Source organism: Aplidium turbinatum, chromosome 17 (genome assembly GCF_918807975.1).
Source record: "Aplidium turbinatum chromosome 17, kaAplTurb1.1, whole genome shotgun sequence".
Taxonomy (NCBI): domain Eukaryota; kingdom Metazoa; phylum Chordata; class Ascidiacea; order Aplousobranchia; family Polyclinidae; genus Aplidium; species Aplidium turbinatum.
Genome location: NC_137488.1, coordinates 7862207 through 7876395, shown reverse-complemented (window position 1 = coordinate 7876395; position 14189 = coordinate 7862207). Strand labels below are relative to the sequence as shown.

General features: G+C 38.4%; 2 protein-coding genes across 3 annotated transcripts in view; one reads left to right on the top strand and one right to left on the bottom strand.

Annotated features, from left to right (window-relative positions):
• Window positions 1–5274, top strand: part of LOC145786148 (uncharacterized) — a 51617-nt gene extending 46343 nt beyond the window's left edge. The window contains exons 14-15 of the mRNA XM_082597799.1: window positions 3399–3557; window positions 4520–5274. Of these exons, the coding sequence (XP_082453925.1) occupies window positions 3399–3557; window positions 4520–5274 (914 nt within the window). The remainder of the gene's footprint in view (window positions 1–3398; window positions 3558–4519) is intronic.
• Window positions 5275–8621: 3347 nt separating this feature from the next.
• Window positions 8622–13034, bottom strand: LOC145786986 (putative 2'-deoxynucleoside 5'-phosphate N-hydrolase 1). 2 transcript variants are annotated; one of them, XM_082598737.1, is made up of 5 exons: window positions 12840–13034; window positions 12167–12214; window positions 11793–11903; window positions 10151–10171; window positions 8622–9465 (listed from the first exon to the last, which is right to left on the bottom strand). In XM_082598737.1, the coding sequence occupies exons 1-5, from the start codon at window positions 13006–13008 to the stop codon at window positions 9443–9445; spliced, it is 372 nt and encodes a 123-aa protein (XP_082454863.1). In that variant the 5' UTR covers window positions 13009–13034; the 3' UTR covers window positions 8622–9442. The 2 variants fall into 2 exon arrangements, with proteins under 2 accessions (XP_082454863.1, XP_082454862.1); XM_082598736.1 differs by lacking the exon at window positions 8622–9465 and having other exon boundaries at window positions 9475–10171.
• Between the last annotated feature and the right edge of the window lie 1155 nt (window positions 13035–14189).

Here is a 14189-nt window from a genome sequence, read left to right as displayed (position 1 = left end):
ACTTTCAAATTTTTTGCTATCTTTTTTCTCCTTGTTGCTGCGGTATACCACACGAACGTAGTGTGTAGTATTTTTCTGAACAGGTTAATAACAAAAAATGAAATTAAAAGAAAAAAAAACATTTTACAACTTCAGCTAAAAACTCATCACAACTGCTGATAAACACCTTTGCTACTGTAATTTTCACGGGAACTCACGATAACTGTTCGATTGTTTTGAAAAATAAGTTGACACATATCGGATCCGTTTCACGTTGTTTTTTGTTTTTTTTTTTTTTTTTTTGCTTAAGGTTAAGTCGGTATATACAACGCAAAGTTTGATGCCAATGCCATGATGGTATGAATCAAAATATAATTCCTACCTCTTGAAGCGTATCTGAATTGTTGAAATTTGAAGTGTCAGAACTTTATTAGCCTGTTGTTAGGGTCACTTGGAGGTGTTTTTGTCCATTCCATTTATGAGCTGAATTCCATGTATTGTGAATAGCAGTTCGTGGAATTGTGTACATTGCCATGATAGCGATAGTTTTAAACGTGCTTTGCTTTTTATGCGTCTTTTCAATGTCATGCGGTGTTGCGCAAACGTCAAATAAAATGATCTAGCTGTGTCAGCTCGCTTGGGTGGCGATACATAAAGAAAAAAGGTAAGATGAAACGGCATCTCGTTCCGTTCTCTACACGAGGCTGACTTCATTTGCATACAAGTTTATCGCGCGCACGCAATTGCTGTTTACTGAGCCTGTGTGCCTTTGCGGTGTAAAGCTGTTCTACCTGGATTGAATTAACGACAATAAATCTCTTTGCTGTATTCACCAAGCTCACCTTGTACTCTCATTACAAAACAGTGACTGATTATTTTTTACCCTACTTAACTGTAGCTGGGTCATTGTGTCAATTGTCCACTTCACAAATGCAACACATTAGCCATAGACATTGGTGGCGATGACATAGACAAACGTTAATTTTTCATAAAAACTTCTAAAGGTTTTGGACACTTACAACTGTCGCTAAACCCTAAGTCAATTGCTTGCGTGATTAATACTGTGTATACTTTCTATGAAAAACACCAACTCCTTTTTGTAACTCACCTACCATATTTTGGGTATTGCAGGTTTTGTTCATTTGAATATGTGAACTCTCACATATGGTACAAAGAGGTTACGTAGGTTACGGTAGGACAGGTGTGGCCAATTTCTGCTCTTTTGGTGGAATTAGAAACAATAAAAAACTTATTTATATCAATAGACCAAACTGTACATCATATTCAAACCAGGTTTAGACTGACTTTTATTGCCAATGGAGTTTTAAGAATCCCCGCAGAGAAGCACAGTAGAGGAGTAAAGCGCCAGAGATGGATGTAAAGTCGCTAGCTTGTATGTGGTTATTTATGCTTGAAAATAACTGACACAAAATTTAAACAAAAGACAAAACTACCACGCAACCCTGAAGTGTTTGAAGAAAAGTGTTCAGCCACTTCAAAGTATCTCTCGAGCAAGGGTGTTTTCCTAAAAAAAAAAATTGGGGTTCTATTAAAACTTAGCTGTTTTGTTGTAGGCAAAGTATACATGCTGCAAGTTATCGGCGTAGGCAAGAGGACAGTACAATTAGACAGTTAACGTACAATCGGAAATAGAAGCTTAACATGACATCTCCCCTCGATTTCTCGTAATCTTTGCTCTGCTCCCCTTCTTGCCATGGAACTTCGATTGCAGCAGGCCATAACTCTGGTGCAATAGTTTCCAAGGACTTGACAGAATTTTCATTTTTGGTGTCCATCATTCTGTTTCCAATGTTGTCGATCAGACTTTCAATAAACTGATTACGTTCAAAAGAAGCATAGTCTCTACGTCAAACTTAGAACTGGTCCAACTGAAGGAGTAGTTTTCTTCACTTCCAGGACTCGAGTTAACTTCTTCAAACAAATACTTTTGTAGCTGAACAGCTTTTTTAGTTGAAATAGAGAATTACCCGTCCGGTTATTGTGACGATTTGCTACTAGGCCTACGAAGTAGGCTATGTACTCCCGGTTTAGAGAACTTTTGACAAAAGCGCTGACTGCCGAAAAAAAAACATCATTAAAAAGCGCCAGATCTTGTACGAATTGTGGTCATTTTGATGCAGAGACCTCTGAACATAGCCCGATCTATTTCCCTTATATTTTCCTTTGTGCAAAGGTTGTAAAATATTTATACAATAGCCTGCTGGGAAACTATTTCACAGAGCATTAACAGCACGATGTCAGGACGCAATCTAACGCACACTAAAAATATCATCCACTTTTCTAAACTCGACATTGAACACTGTTGCAATGCTGCACGGTTCACAATGCAACTACGGGATGTAAATTTTGTCACAAAAATGCCTTAGTGATAAAATCCGTCTATAGAATGTATTGCACCAAATACGGTTAATTTTAACCGGTGGTTCAAACAATGCCACAAATTGTGTTCGGAAATAGTCTTGCCCACTTCTTTCATATAGAACCCAACTGCGCTATTGATGGTTTCCAGCATTACAGACCAAAGGCGAATCCAGAAGTAGTCTTAGCTACTTCAACAAAACACAATTGATGTGCAAGTCTACATTTATCCAACCTTCCAAATAGGCTTAACTTTCTGCGTTTTAGGGGACGATTTCCCCGCTGGATCCGCCATTGTTATAGATGCATCGTCAGATGTGAAAGTAATCAAATCTTGGTTCAAATAAGCTTAAGTGAAACCATTTTCTCTCAATCTTAAAGAATTCTATAGATTACACTTACAGAGTATAAGCTGCAAGTGGGCAAAATCATTCAATGGAAGAATCACATCACATGCAGACATCCACAATAATAAAATAACCACAATATCTGTTGTCATTTCTTCTTACTCTACCCTGTTTGCAAGAATCATACTTTACTGTCCGTAGTTCTGTTATAAGAAAGTAGTTCTATATCCGTAGTTCTGTTATAAGAAAGCTGTTCACCACTCAACCGATAAGTTGTTATTCAATGTTCAGTCAAAAAAGCTGAAAATACGCCCCCTCAGAGCCCCTCTTCATCCAGCTTTTTCCTATTTCGGGGGACTGAGCCCCGAGCCTCCCCCCAGGAATGCAACCCTGCTTTCGAGTACTTGAAAAGCAAAACATTTTGTTCTGCATCATTGTTTAAGGCTACGCCTTTTCTGGCATTTGTTTTAATTTGGTAAACCTCAAGGTGTGTGAGAACATTCGTCTGTTGATTTTGCTTTGCAATAAAGCTCTTGAAAATGTGACGACTTTGACGTTTATTCTACGTTCTCAGGTACGAAGCAAGCTTGGCTGCCCACAGACTCATAGATCTCTTTTGCTGTTAACGCTGTTTAACAAGAGCACATTAAGTACAGTTCATATGACATGCATCACTTTATTATGTTTTTGCAGTTTCGCAATTGCGCAAATGCTACATGGGGGCAAGAGTGAAGAAAACAGTTCGAGAACAACTAGAAGAATTGCGTACAAGCGACAATGTATTTGAAGGTAACGCCGATGCAGTCAAGCATAGCAGAGTGCGTAAGAGGAAATCCACCTCTGATAATCAAGGTAACTTCAATGCCGTGTGACGTCATGCCAACTTTATCTTACCGCTCTTTCTTGCCAACAACAACGCAACGCTTGAGCTTTTGTAAAATAGAACTCAGGTGTCTGATTATCCCACTTACGCAAATGAAGATAATCAATACCGCACATAATTTTCTTTTAACCGCTTCATACTCTTTTTCCACCTCAAGAAGTTGGTTTAAAAGTACATTAATAATTTTCAAGCTTCGTTGCGGATTGCGGAAACTGCACGATGCACTGTGCTTGGTAAAAAGCGTTTGTCTGCTTTGATAGGTAGCATTAAATCGTTTTGTTTTATTTTTACTGCGTTATCTAACCATTAATTGAAGGTATGTGTGTTTGCACTTGAATGCTCAATCTCAACAGCTTTCCTTCGTATAACTTAAAGCACTCGTATAATCTGATGATACATCCGGTATTTCCCTGCAAATTTTTGAAGCGATGCTTTTTGTTACTGTTTTAAGACGAATTATCGTTCAATTCTTCACGGACTAGCTCCACCGCCCCTCCCTTGTTTTAGGACGAGATCCGCAGTTTATCCTCAATTTAATATGTTATTTTTTCTTAAAGTAGCCTTCTTCGTTTCTGTTGAAACATTTTCGTATCACTGTCTAATTGTGGTCCCATTAAATATTTGTTTAATGATAGATACCAAACGTTTTGCAGCACTCCAATGGGTTGATAATGCGGCTTCGTTCTAACAGTTTCTCAAATGTTAGTCTACCCGTTAATGATTAAGACAATATGTTTTATCCAGCTGCTTGCCGATGCCAGTAAAGTATTAATGTTTGATAAGTTGTAAACAATTTTTTGAAAAATTGCAGCTTGTAACCAATTCAAAGGCTGCATTTATATAATCACGCCTTTACACTGGATCACAATGTTAGTTTTGTGCGGACTACACCAACTTGCTTTGATGTTTGGTAAAAAATTAACTGTTGCAGAGCCCGTCAGAAAACGCGTCACCGTGAAAGATCGGCCTGGGGCCTTTGCTCTTTTCGGACAACCTTCGACAAGCAAGTCTTCGCCTCCAACGCCGCCGCGAATCCGCCAGTCCCTGTCCCATCCAGCTACCGGACAGTCGGTGTCACAGTTTCAGCAACCTCCAACTTCCATCTCCAATTACTTGGGACCGAGATTCATTCAAGTGATGGGAGCCGACGGAGTGGTCAGACTGGCACAAACTGCAGAACCGTCAAGTGCAACTAGCTCTCAAAATATTCCCTCCTCGCAGCCTGTCACTCTGTCACAACAAGCTCTACAGCAAACTGTTATTGGTTTTATGCCGCCTCCACTCGTAAGCAGTGTGCAAGCAGCGGTTTCCGGAAGTCAACCACAGACCATAAACCCCGTAGAGGCCACTCTAGCTCTTCTGGGAATACGGACGCCAGCGCGACGTAGCTCCGCAAGCTCAAGCGCATATCCCATGCCGTCGCCATTATGTACTTTATCCACTGATCAAATGCGTCGACGGCTGGCAGTCCGAGAAACTACAGGTGTGGGTTCAAGTCCAGCGCAGGACACTTCTGTTTTAGTGAGCGCAACGACATCGACAAACCCTGTCATTGTTAGGGGAACGGTTGCTCCTCCAGGAGTTTTCACCCTGAGTGAGATGTACCCTGCTCCTCCACGGAGTAGTGGTGGTGCAGCTCCACAGCCCCGTTCCAGCCACAATCGAAGCCCGACTCCACCAAGCTAAGGTTACCAGTGTAGCTAATATTTAGCACTAATGCTTATACTTGTAAATACAATCAATGAACCTATAACGCCAATCGCGTATTATCCCGTTTTAATAATTATGTTTCACACCATTTGTATTGTACTCAACGACGCCATTTGCTTGTTTATTTTTTGCCGTGTGTTGTATTTTTGAAGCGACTTGTTTTCTTCTGCCTTTGACAGACTCCAAATTAAACCATCTTGTTGTTGCTCGCTGCCGATGGCAACGATGGTGGGTAAACAGAAGATGCTTTTTTTTTATTGATAAAAGTACCCTAGAAATATCTCCGAAACAACGAACAAGACCCTCCCCCCATGTAAAGTAAATAATCTCTCCAAATACTCGGCCGACTGTAGTGTCCTCACCAAATAGTGAAATGTTTGTTGTGTAGCCCCATGCATCTGGGTATAGACCTGTGCAACAAACGATGGACCAATCTTGTTCATTATGACCCGTAAAAACTCAACACTACAAATTTACAATATTTTTACAAGCAAAGTAGCATTGGTTAGATTTAACTGACAAACTGGACCCTCCTCTCCCCCAACTTTTCTAATGCCTTATTCGTGTCACAATGGCAATCTGACACCGTTCACGTTCATGGGAACTAAATACAGGAGACTTTGTATGATTGTCTTTAACTGTTTTGTCATTAAGTCTAAATACTAATGAAATGAACATATTTCTGCATCGGAGCTGATTTTTTGTTTTTATCGTGTTGGGTTACCCAGACAGCAAAATCGGTCATTTTTTTATTGATTCAACGTCTGTAGACGTTGAATCAATAAAAAATGGCAAATTTTGCTAACTGAGTAAATGCCCTACGTTTTGTTCTGTGTCAATTCGTCGAACTAAACATCGCCTACTGTTTGTGTGGAGATTGCAAAAAGATGCTTTGAGGAAAGATGTATGCAAACAACCAGTTCTAGCGTTTTCCTACATTGTATAAATGTATAATTTACCATAAATGCATGTTTTCGGATCTTTTTAACACATTTCACCGAGGTGTAGTACCGAGATGCGCAAATGCATGTTGTAATTATGACAGATCACTTCCAACAACTTTTGTATATTTTGAACAATGTTTAAATGTCAAAGCGAAGCAATGTAGCTTTCACACACCATATCGCATGATATTGTATATATTATTTTTACTTTCGTAGTGACATGTCATTGTGTAGTTTTGTTGAAGTGGTAAACTATTTTGTTGGTTTTTCCTTTTATGCTTACCAATCGCATAAAATTGTCACACGGTGATCTGACCAGCAGTTCATTTCAGCTGCAGTGTCAAACAACATAGCTTTTGTAGGTTATGCTCCGAGCATGGCTACCTCTAGGTAACCAACCATGTGCCGAGTTATTTGTTTTCGAATATCACGAAGTAACAACCTATGTTGAGAGCAGGAGACATCAGTACACCACATATATTGAATTTCCAGATGGCATGAAAGTGATATTCTAGCACAATTTTTCTCTTGCGCACGACTTCATCTAAATCCGTGGTTTCCTAACCTTTGCCTTGGCACCACCTTAAAACCATCAACCAGTTCTCGAATCTCTTCTTAAAATGGCTGAAAAGTAACAGTCGCCTTCTACCCAGAATGTCTATTGAAGTCCGTTGAACAGACATAGCTATTTAATTTATATCATTTTATAATAATCTTAATGATTCAGCATTCTCGCACCCCTCGGTGGTGCGTACACTCTTGGTTAAGAACCCATAATCTAAAAGGTTTTGATCCTTTTTTAATGCGTGTTGTAGCCTACTCAAGAAGAGCAAACTTACCTAATTATAAAAAAGTAATCATTTTTAGTGCTTATTTCGTAATGCATTTTTTTTGCGTCTGTTCGAGCACTAAATCGTGGCTAACATTTACTGTTGACAATGCCACGTGGAATCAGCATAAATGAAGTCAAATCTTGATTCAGTCGCTTCATAACATGTTTGTGTTGCAAGCTTTCGCCTGCCGCTTCATGCCTTGTGATTATGCTTTGTGCCAGTGACCTGACAGCAAAGTACGTGATTTTTGCATTGATTCAACGTCTGCAGACAATGAATCAAAGTAAAAATGACGGATTTTTGTTGTATAAGGAATGATGCCTCTCAAACTGCATAGCTACATTAGCTAGGCTTTGGCTGTTTCTCATATCTTTAGGGGAATCAATTCATTGTTTTTCCGTATCTTAGCTTATGCCTGGTAAAAGAAGTATAGGACAAGAAGGCAAGGAAGCCAATCTCTGTGTCCACATTCAAACGTGCCTGGGCTTGTTTGCTGGAGACACAACCGAGCGCTCTCGGCCGTCGATCTATCGAGAGCCATTCTTAACTCAAAACCACGTAGCTGTGCAGTGTGCACTGAGTCAATCCGGAGTTAACTTTTTAAGCCAGTAAAGTGATGTGATTCTGGCACTTACAGTGGGAAATAATCGCCTTATTAAATTTTTGTAATGCAATCCATAATTTTTACCACCAAAAATGTTGCGATTCCTAAAATTTGTAAGCTGGGTATAAAAAAAAGTTTCCACCTTGGTCAGCTTTTCTACTCCAAAACTAAACCAGTTGCTCAATCATTGTTGTCAAAGAACTTGTAGAGGAGTACGCCATCTAATTGTCCTCCAAGTGAAAATAAACTATTTTAACACTAATACACTTAATAGTTGAATCACCATCAAAGGTGTAGCCCTCAAACATGAGCGGAACCCAGCGATGTTAATTGTTGATGTTACCATTAGTGTAATTTTGTTATCAATTACTGTAACTATGTTGTAATTTACCAAGACTGCTGTAAGTTTGTGCTCCCTACCTCCTTTTGCTTATCTAGCTCAGAACTGCCTAGTAAGCAAAAGTTGCCGTTTTACATCGTTTCAACGTCGCAACTTTTGCTGGCTGGGTGAGCCCGTTTGATGTTTTTAATTCGGTGGAGTATTTGTAAAGTAGTATTGTTTTATCGTTAATTTACATGGGAATCATCTCGATTAGCATGACGTCACGCAGATGTACGGATGCTATGTACATTTCCATTGTTGTTGGAAAGTGTTCCTTTTGTCAAATGCAAAAATCAAATCACTCGACCTCAAAATGGAATTCATACTATCTTATTTTATCACAATGAATCATTGCTTTTCCAGCATTAAACCTCAGCATTTTGTTGGTAAAGTTTGCATCGACGATCGCCAAGTAAAACGCCGGTGAGAATTACGTCATGAATTTTTCCATTATAATGCTTGCTGTCTTTGCAGCGCTTCAATCAACGGAATAAATATTAAACACACGTTGTATAGTATAAGCCAAGTTTAATATAGCGATTTTTAATCATTATGCCGTGACAGGTTAGTCTCAGGTAGTGGTGGCTTATTTACATCAATGCTGCCAAATCAGTCTTATTTTACATTGATTCAACTTCTGCAGACGTTAAATAAATGTTAAACGAGAATGATTTGCTGGCTGGGAATGTCCCTTGTTACACAGACGTTGGATCAATGTAAAAAGTGATTGATTTCCTCCACATGGTAGAGTTGCAAATTTAGCTGTGAAACCATACATGTCAAATAACATGACACCAACCAATGAATTTAAACCTTTTTGGCACAGCACTGCCATCGCCCGGAGAAGAACAGATTCATCAATAAACTAGAAAACTCAGCGTAGCATGCAATGAACGTGAATAGACTTTAACTCGGCTGATGACAAAACAACTGCAGCTTGTATGTTACTTGCCAGAACTGTTTTATTAAGCAAGATATGATTATAGCAGAAATATCACATAATTAGTAAAAATGACGGTACACAAACAATAAATGCATCCAATCGAAAATCAACAAAAAGATTCCCTGCATAATCGAGCTGTATGGAGTGAGGTTATGTCTTTCTCTGCAAAACTTGAAAGCAGTTCCCCATAAACATTGGCTCGTAAAAACACGAGAAATATACGTGTATTACACGAGTTTCCTCAGAATTTTACGTGTTTTTCACGACCAATGTTTATGAGGTTTCGAGTTCTTGCATTTCGGCACAATGGTCACATTGAATGGGTTCGTGATAAAAACTACTGTACGAGGTTTTCTGAAATGTTTTATAAAAACGTTTGCAGTCTGGCACTGCAAAATGTTCTTAGTAGAATACTTGCACATAATTTGGCGGTTGCAACTAATTACCACAACTTGTTTCTCCTGAAAAAAAAAACAAGCAACATCTCAGATTAATAGCCTGGTAAAAAGTTTAGACGTTGAATCAAGCAGTCGGCTATTTCGGCGTACAAGGCATGGACTAGCGAGCCCCCCTCCTCTGGCTTAGTTTCAAACGACTACTGTAGGCAGTGGGAGTGGCGTACGAGGGGAAGGCGTTGAGCCATGGCTTGCATTTTTAAACAAACAATCTGGCGGGTGTTTAGGTAACAACAAATTTTAAATCTCACCAGAAACATGTTGAAAGCTGAAATTTTGACCCAATACCCGAAACTTATCCAACCGGAACTTGGCAATCCTGTGCTGGCCAATACTGTTCTACCATATTGAAATTTTTTCCTTACAAAATAAAATCCTGCGCACGCCACTGACTACACGGATGCCCGGTGAGTCTACTCAACACTTTTAAATTGTTCTTTCAGATCCAAGTACGATCCGCTTTCATTTATAGCAGCCTGAGTGAAAACTAATGAACGTTAAAATAATTCTTGTATCAAATTAAAACTTCATAATTAAAATACTTATAGTATATAATTAGTTGACCAACAAAACCCTGTGTACAGCAATATGTTGGTGGATTGCTATAATGATTCGAAATGCTTGTCAATTCGTAATGTAGCTTCATCTAAATTTTTGTAATGATAAACGTGGAAAGAATCAGATTCCGCACCTTGTATCATCGCTGATAATCCTGAAAACACAAATGACGGTGAAGCATTATTTGCAGTCAGCAAAGTAAGATCAGAGATATCGAGCTTCAGGATTGGAAACTGTCTGGATTAAAAGCACAAGCACAAAAAACTGTCTGGATTAAAAGCATAATCCAGACAAAAAGTTTTTAAATCGAGCCAACGCTTTTTGGCTCGACAACATTGGGGAAGATCTGCGATTGGAAGATTTTGTTTCCGTCGACCCTTTAGGACCGGGTCATCATCATCATAATCCATCGTCGGTTTGTTCCCCACTAGTGGGGGTGGCCGATTGTTTCCGCGCAGCAATTGTTTTAATCCCTTTTCTCCATTTCACCCTGTCCCTTGCATCTTCCTCCTTCAGTCCGACTTTTTTAAATTCATCCTTCACTTGTTGTTTCCACGTTCTTCTTGGACGACCGCGTTTCCTCTTCCCATCCACCTTTAGATCTAGTGCCTTTCTAAGAAAACTTCCTTCCTCCCTCCTTATCACATGTCCATACCATCTTACTCCATTTGCCCTTGCCAGTTGGTCTATGGTCTCTCTCATCTCTAGCATATCCAACAATTCTTCAGTCCTTTTTTCCCTTCTCGTTTTCACCCCACACATTGCTCTCACCATTGACCTTTCCGTTCTTCTCAGGATTGCCAGTTCACTCTCTCTCAATATCCATGTCTCGCTACCATATAGCATTGCAGGCCGCACACAGCTCCGATATACTTTCCCTTTCATCCTTAGTGAGAATTTTCTGCCATACAACATTTCCCCACATTCCCTGAACTTTGCCCAGCCCAATCTTGCCCTTGTTGTCACCGCTGCTTCACATCCACCACTTCCATTTATCCGATCACCCAGATAACAGAAGTCTGTCACTGTTTCGATGCCATGGCAGAACTCATCATCATGGCCTTCCACTTCATTCCTTCCTTTACTGCATTTCCCACAAACAAAACACTTCGCCAATCTTGTTGCGGCTCTCTTGACATTAGCACATCTTGCATGTACCCACTTTCCACATTTTTCTGGTCACGGGTAACGTGGAGAAATGCCATCGGACGACGGACATAGTAGGCTAGACATTCGTTGGCGTCCAACCCTCGCAATATGGGGTAAAGACGTTAAATCGTATAGATAGAGATCATACATCACTATGTGTGTACTGTCTTGCCTTTGACTGCTGCACTAAAGCATAGAAGTGCAAATCAGAAAAGGCAGTTTGGAAGTTCCCACCGTGCAGTTGGCTACCAGTATTTGAAGATATTTAGCGTAACAATAACAACAGTTGCTTTTGTAAACGATTTTTCTTGGATACGAGCAGTCGAGCATACATTTAATAATTATCATGTTAACTTGTACTTTATATCCTCTACAGTTGATATAACCGATTTATTGCGGAAATCTCAATTATTCTTGAACTGACAAAGCCACTGGAAAATATCATGACAGTTTCACACACTTGCAGAAGCCGTGGAACCAGTTACGTGGGCCCCGTTAATGAGTAACAATTTCAAAATTGTTACTTCAAAGTTACAAACAGAAGAGTTTAAAATTGCTAGGGCATGAAAATACTCAATTACCCTTCTTTAGACACCAACTTCACTAGAAATTTATGACCACTCAACTGCATTGAGATGTATCTCGAAATAAACAAAGAATTTCCTTTCCAAGATGAACCGCTCTTCCGATCTCATATCCAACACCTAATGATGGTGTGGTGACTTCTGCCACAATCACTGTAACGGTAAAAGCCAAACTTGTTGATCAAGTTGTCACAATTATTACAACAGGAAACTGTCGTGTACCCGTGTTCACTTCAGACTAAACACATATACAGTAGCTCAAAAATATAAAATAGTTTTGTATAAAATAAACAGGTCAAATTTAACAAGCAATGTTTGTTTTCCGTAATTTTTGTAACATACTGTGGGTTGCAAACAAGCAAGACTTTAAATAAAATCATTAAAATGTATATATGCAAGATAGTATCTTAACAAACCATCACTCTGAACAAGCCAATCCATATCGCGATCATGAATTTGTTTGTCTGCAAAGCAACAAGAGACATAAAGCATTTTATGGGAGTAATTTTATTTCTGACCATAATGGCAAAAACATAGCAAGAATGTAGAATATGATCAGAGCAACACAGATATAGTAATGCTTTTAGTAGGGTTTATACACATTTAGACAAATTTTAAAAGCAAAAAAATTACACCTGACATTACAAAATTATGGTACATGAAACAAAAATGTCAATCAACAATAACTATATTGATCGGCTGTGGTATGCAATATCTTCTAATGATCACCATTGAGCATTTTCAGGGAATGGTGAATATTTTCAACATTGCCTGACATTGGTAGATCTCTGAAACTACCAAACTGTAGTCAACAATGCCTGAAATTGTCTGCCAGCCTTTGCAAATATCAAACATTCTACAAAACTAGCTGTCTAATTATTATTAAAATGTATCAAGCTTTGCAATATCAGCAAAATATTACTACACACACATGCTGTCATTTACAATTGCAACTTATTTCACTCATTAAAAATATTTTAGGATAGTATACAAATACATCAATCAGGTTCTACCACACAGCTCACACAATAGTGTGTATGTGCAAAATTTCTATTAACAACATTGGAGAAAAATTAAGATTTAACTTACCATTGAAATTTGATTCTTTTTCACCCTGAGATGAGAGACTTTTTGAAGCAACATGTTCTGTCAGCACACTTCCAAATTTCTTCAAATGCTCAATTAGATGAAAGTAGATTGCTTGATCATTTCTTCCACCTCTTATACTCCCGCAAAAGTAAATTCTTCTAACTGCCATATTTCATCTGGTGTATTCTATGGTAACATCACTATAGTTATGAATTGATCACAAAAAAAGAATAACATTATTAATAACATAAATAAGTATCAACACTTAAAGAGTTGTGGTAATTGAAACATATCATAAACGTTTATATAATAAAGAAGCTGTGCTTTTGTAAAATATGTCTTATTTAATTGTGAAACAATAATATTAAACAAATAAGAACTAAATTAATATATACTTTGCAAGGCAGGTAACCTTTGTTGTCACATCAGGCTCAAAATAAATGAAATATCACCATTTTTTTGTTTGGAACATTGACAAGCCTGTTGATGCAAATATGTCATAACAACCATTTATCAGGCTTAATAGAGCGTAAGTAGGCTTTTTAATTACTCTATTAACTAGGTAAGTGTATTCCAATGACCATCATTCTATGTATTAGGCAAAATAGTAGGTACCGTATGACATTGACAAGTGTACAAAACTGAATTGAACAAGTTATTTTAGCTTATTGATAAAACCGATTTTATCCTTAAGTTTGACAACGGATTTATATGTAAAACTTCGAATCAAATTTTGTTGATTTTTTAGTTTACACTCCACTCATAATCTTCCTTTGCTTCATTTCTTCATGAAAGTAACATTTTGCTGTCTGTCTCCTTTTCATACAATAGCAATCATTTCTGATTTGCTCACCCCCAGCTACTAATTTTAAAGTGGCAACTGAATTGATTCAGTTCTATGAGAACACTGGGAAGTGAAGATTGCTTTGGTTAAAGTTCTGCTTAGTTAGCTGTATTTTGACTTAGTTGTCAGACAGTTGCAGCATGGTTGCAGACTGCAGTCAGAGGCTCAGACCTCAGAGCCAGAGGAATTGAGAATGAGACTTGGGAAATCCCTAAATCAACACTAGTGCCAGTGTTACCAGATACTAACAAGTGAATTTCTGCAATACTGAACACTGGTTCATCATAGATCTTTCATTCATTCATTTTACTTTTCGTCATTAACGCGTCCGGGACAAAAAAAGATACTACTACCTACAATAGTCGATATAGGCCTACCAGCACGTTAATGAACGGGAAAAGGAGGCAAAACCTTAAAAGGTTTAAAATGTTCCTGAATAGTAAATCATGTGGTAGGTTATAGCCTATGTCTGTAGTTAGCATGGTTAATAATCATTCGCTATCTCC

What these genes read in the sequence shown, in the direction of transcription:
- LOC145786986 (XM_082598736.1), bottom strand. Translation starts at nt 13,008, where the DNA reads ATGGCAGTTAGAAGAATTTACTTTTGCGGGAGTATAAGAGGTGGAAGA. An exon ending in AAAAGAATCAAATTTCAATG is followed by an intron (nt 12,215 to 12,839) that starts GTAAGTTAAATC and finishes GTTGCTTTGCAG; the next exon opens with ACAAACAAATTCATGATCGC. An exon ending in TCGAGATACATCTCAATGCA is followed by an intron (nt 10,172 to 11,792) that starts GTTGAGTGGTCA and finishes TTGTGTTTTCAG; the next exon opens with GATTATCAGCGATGATACAA.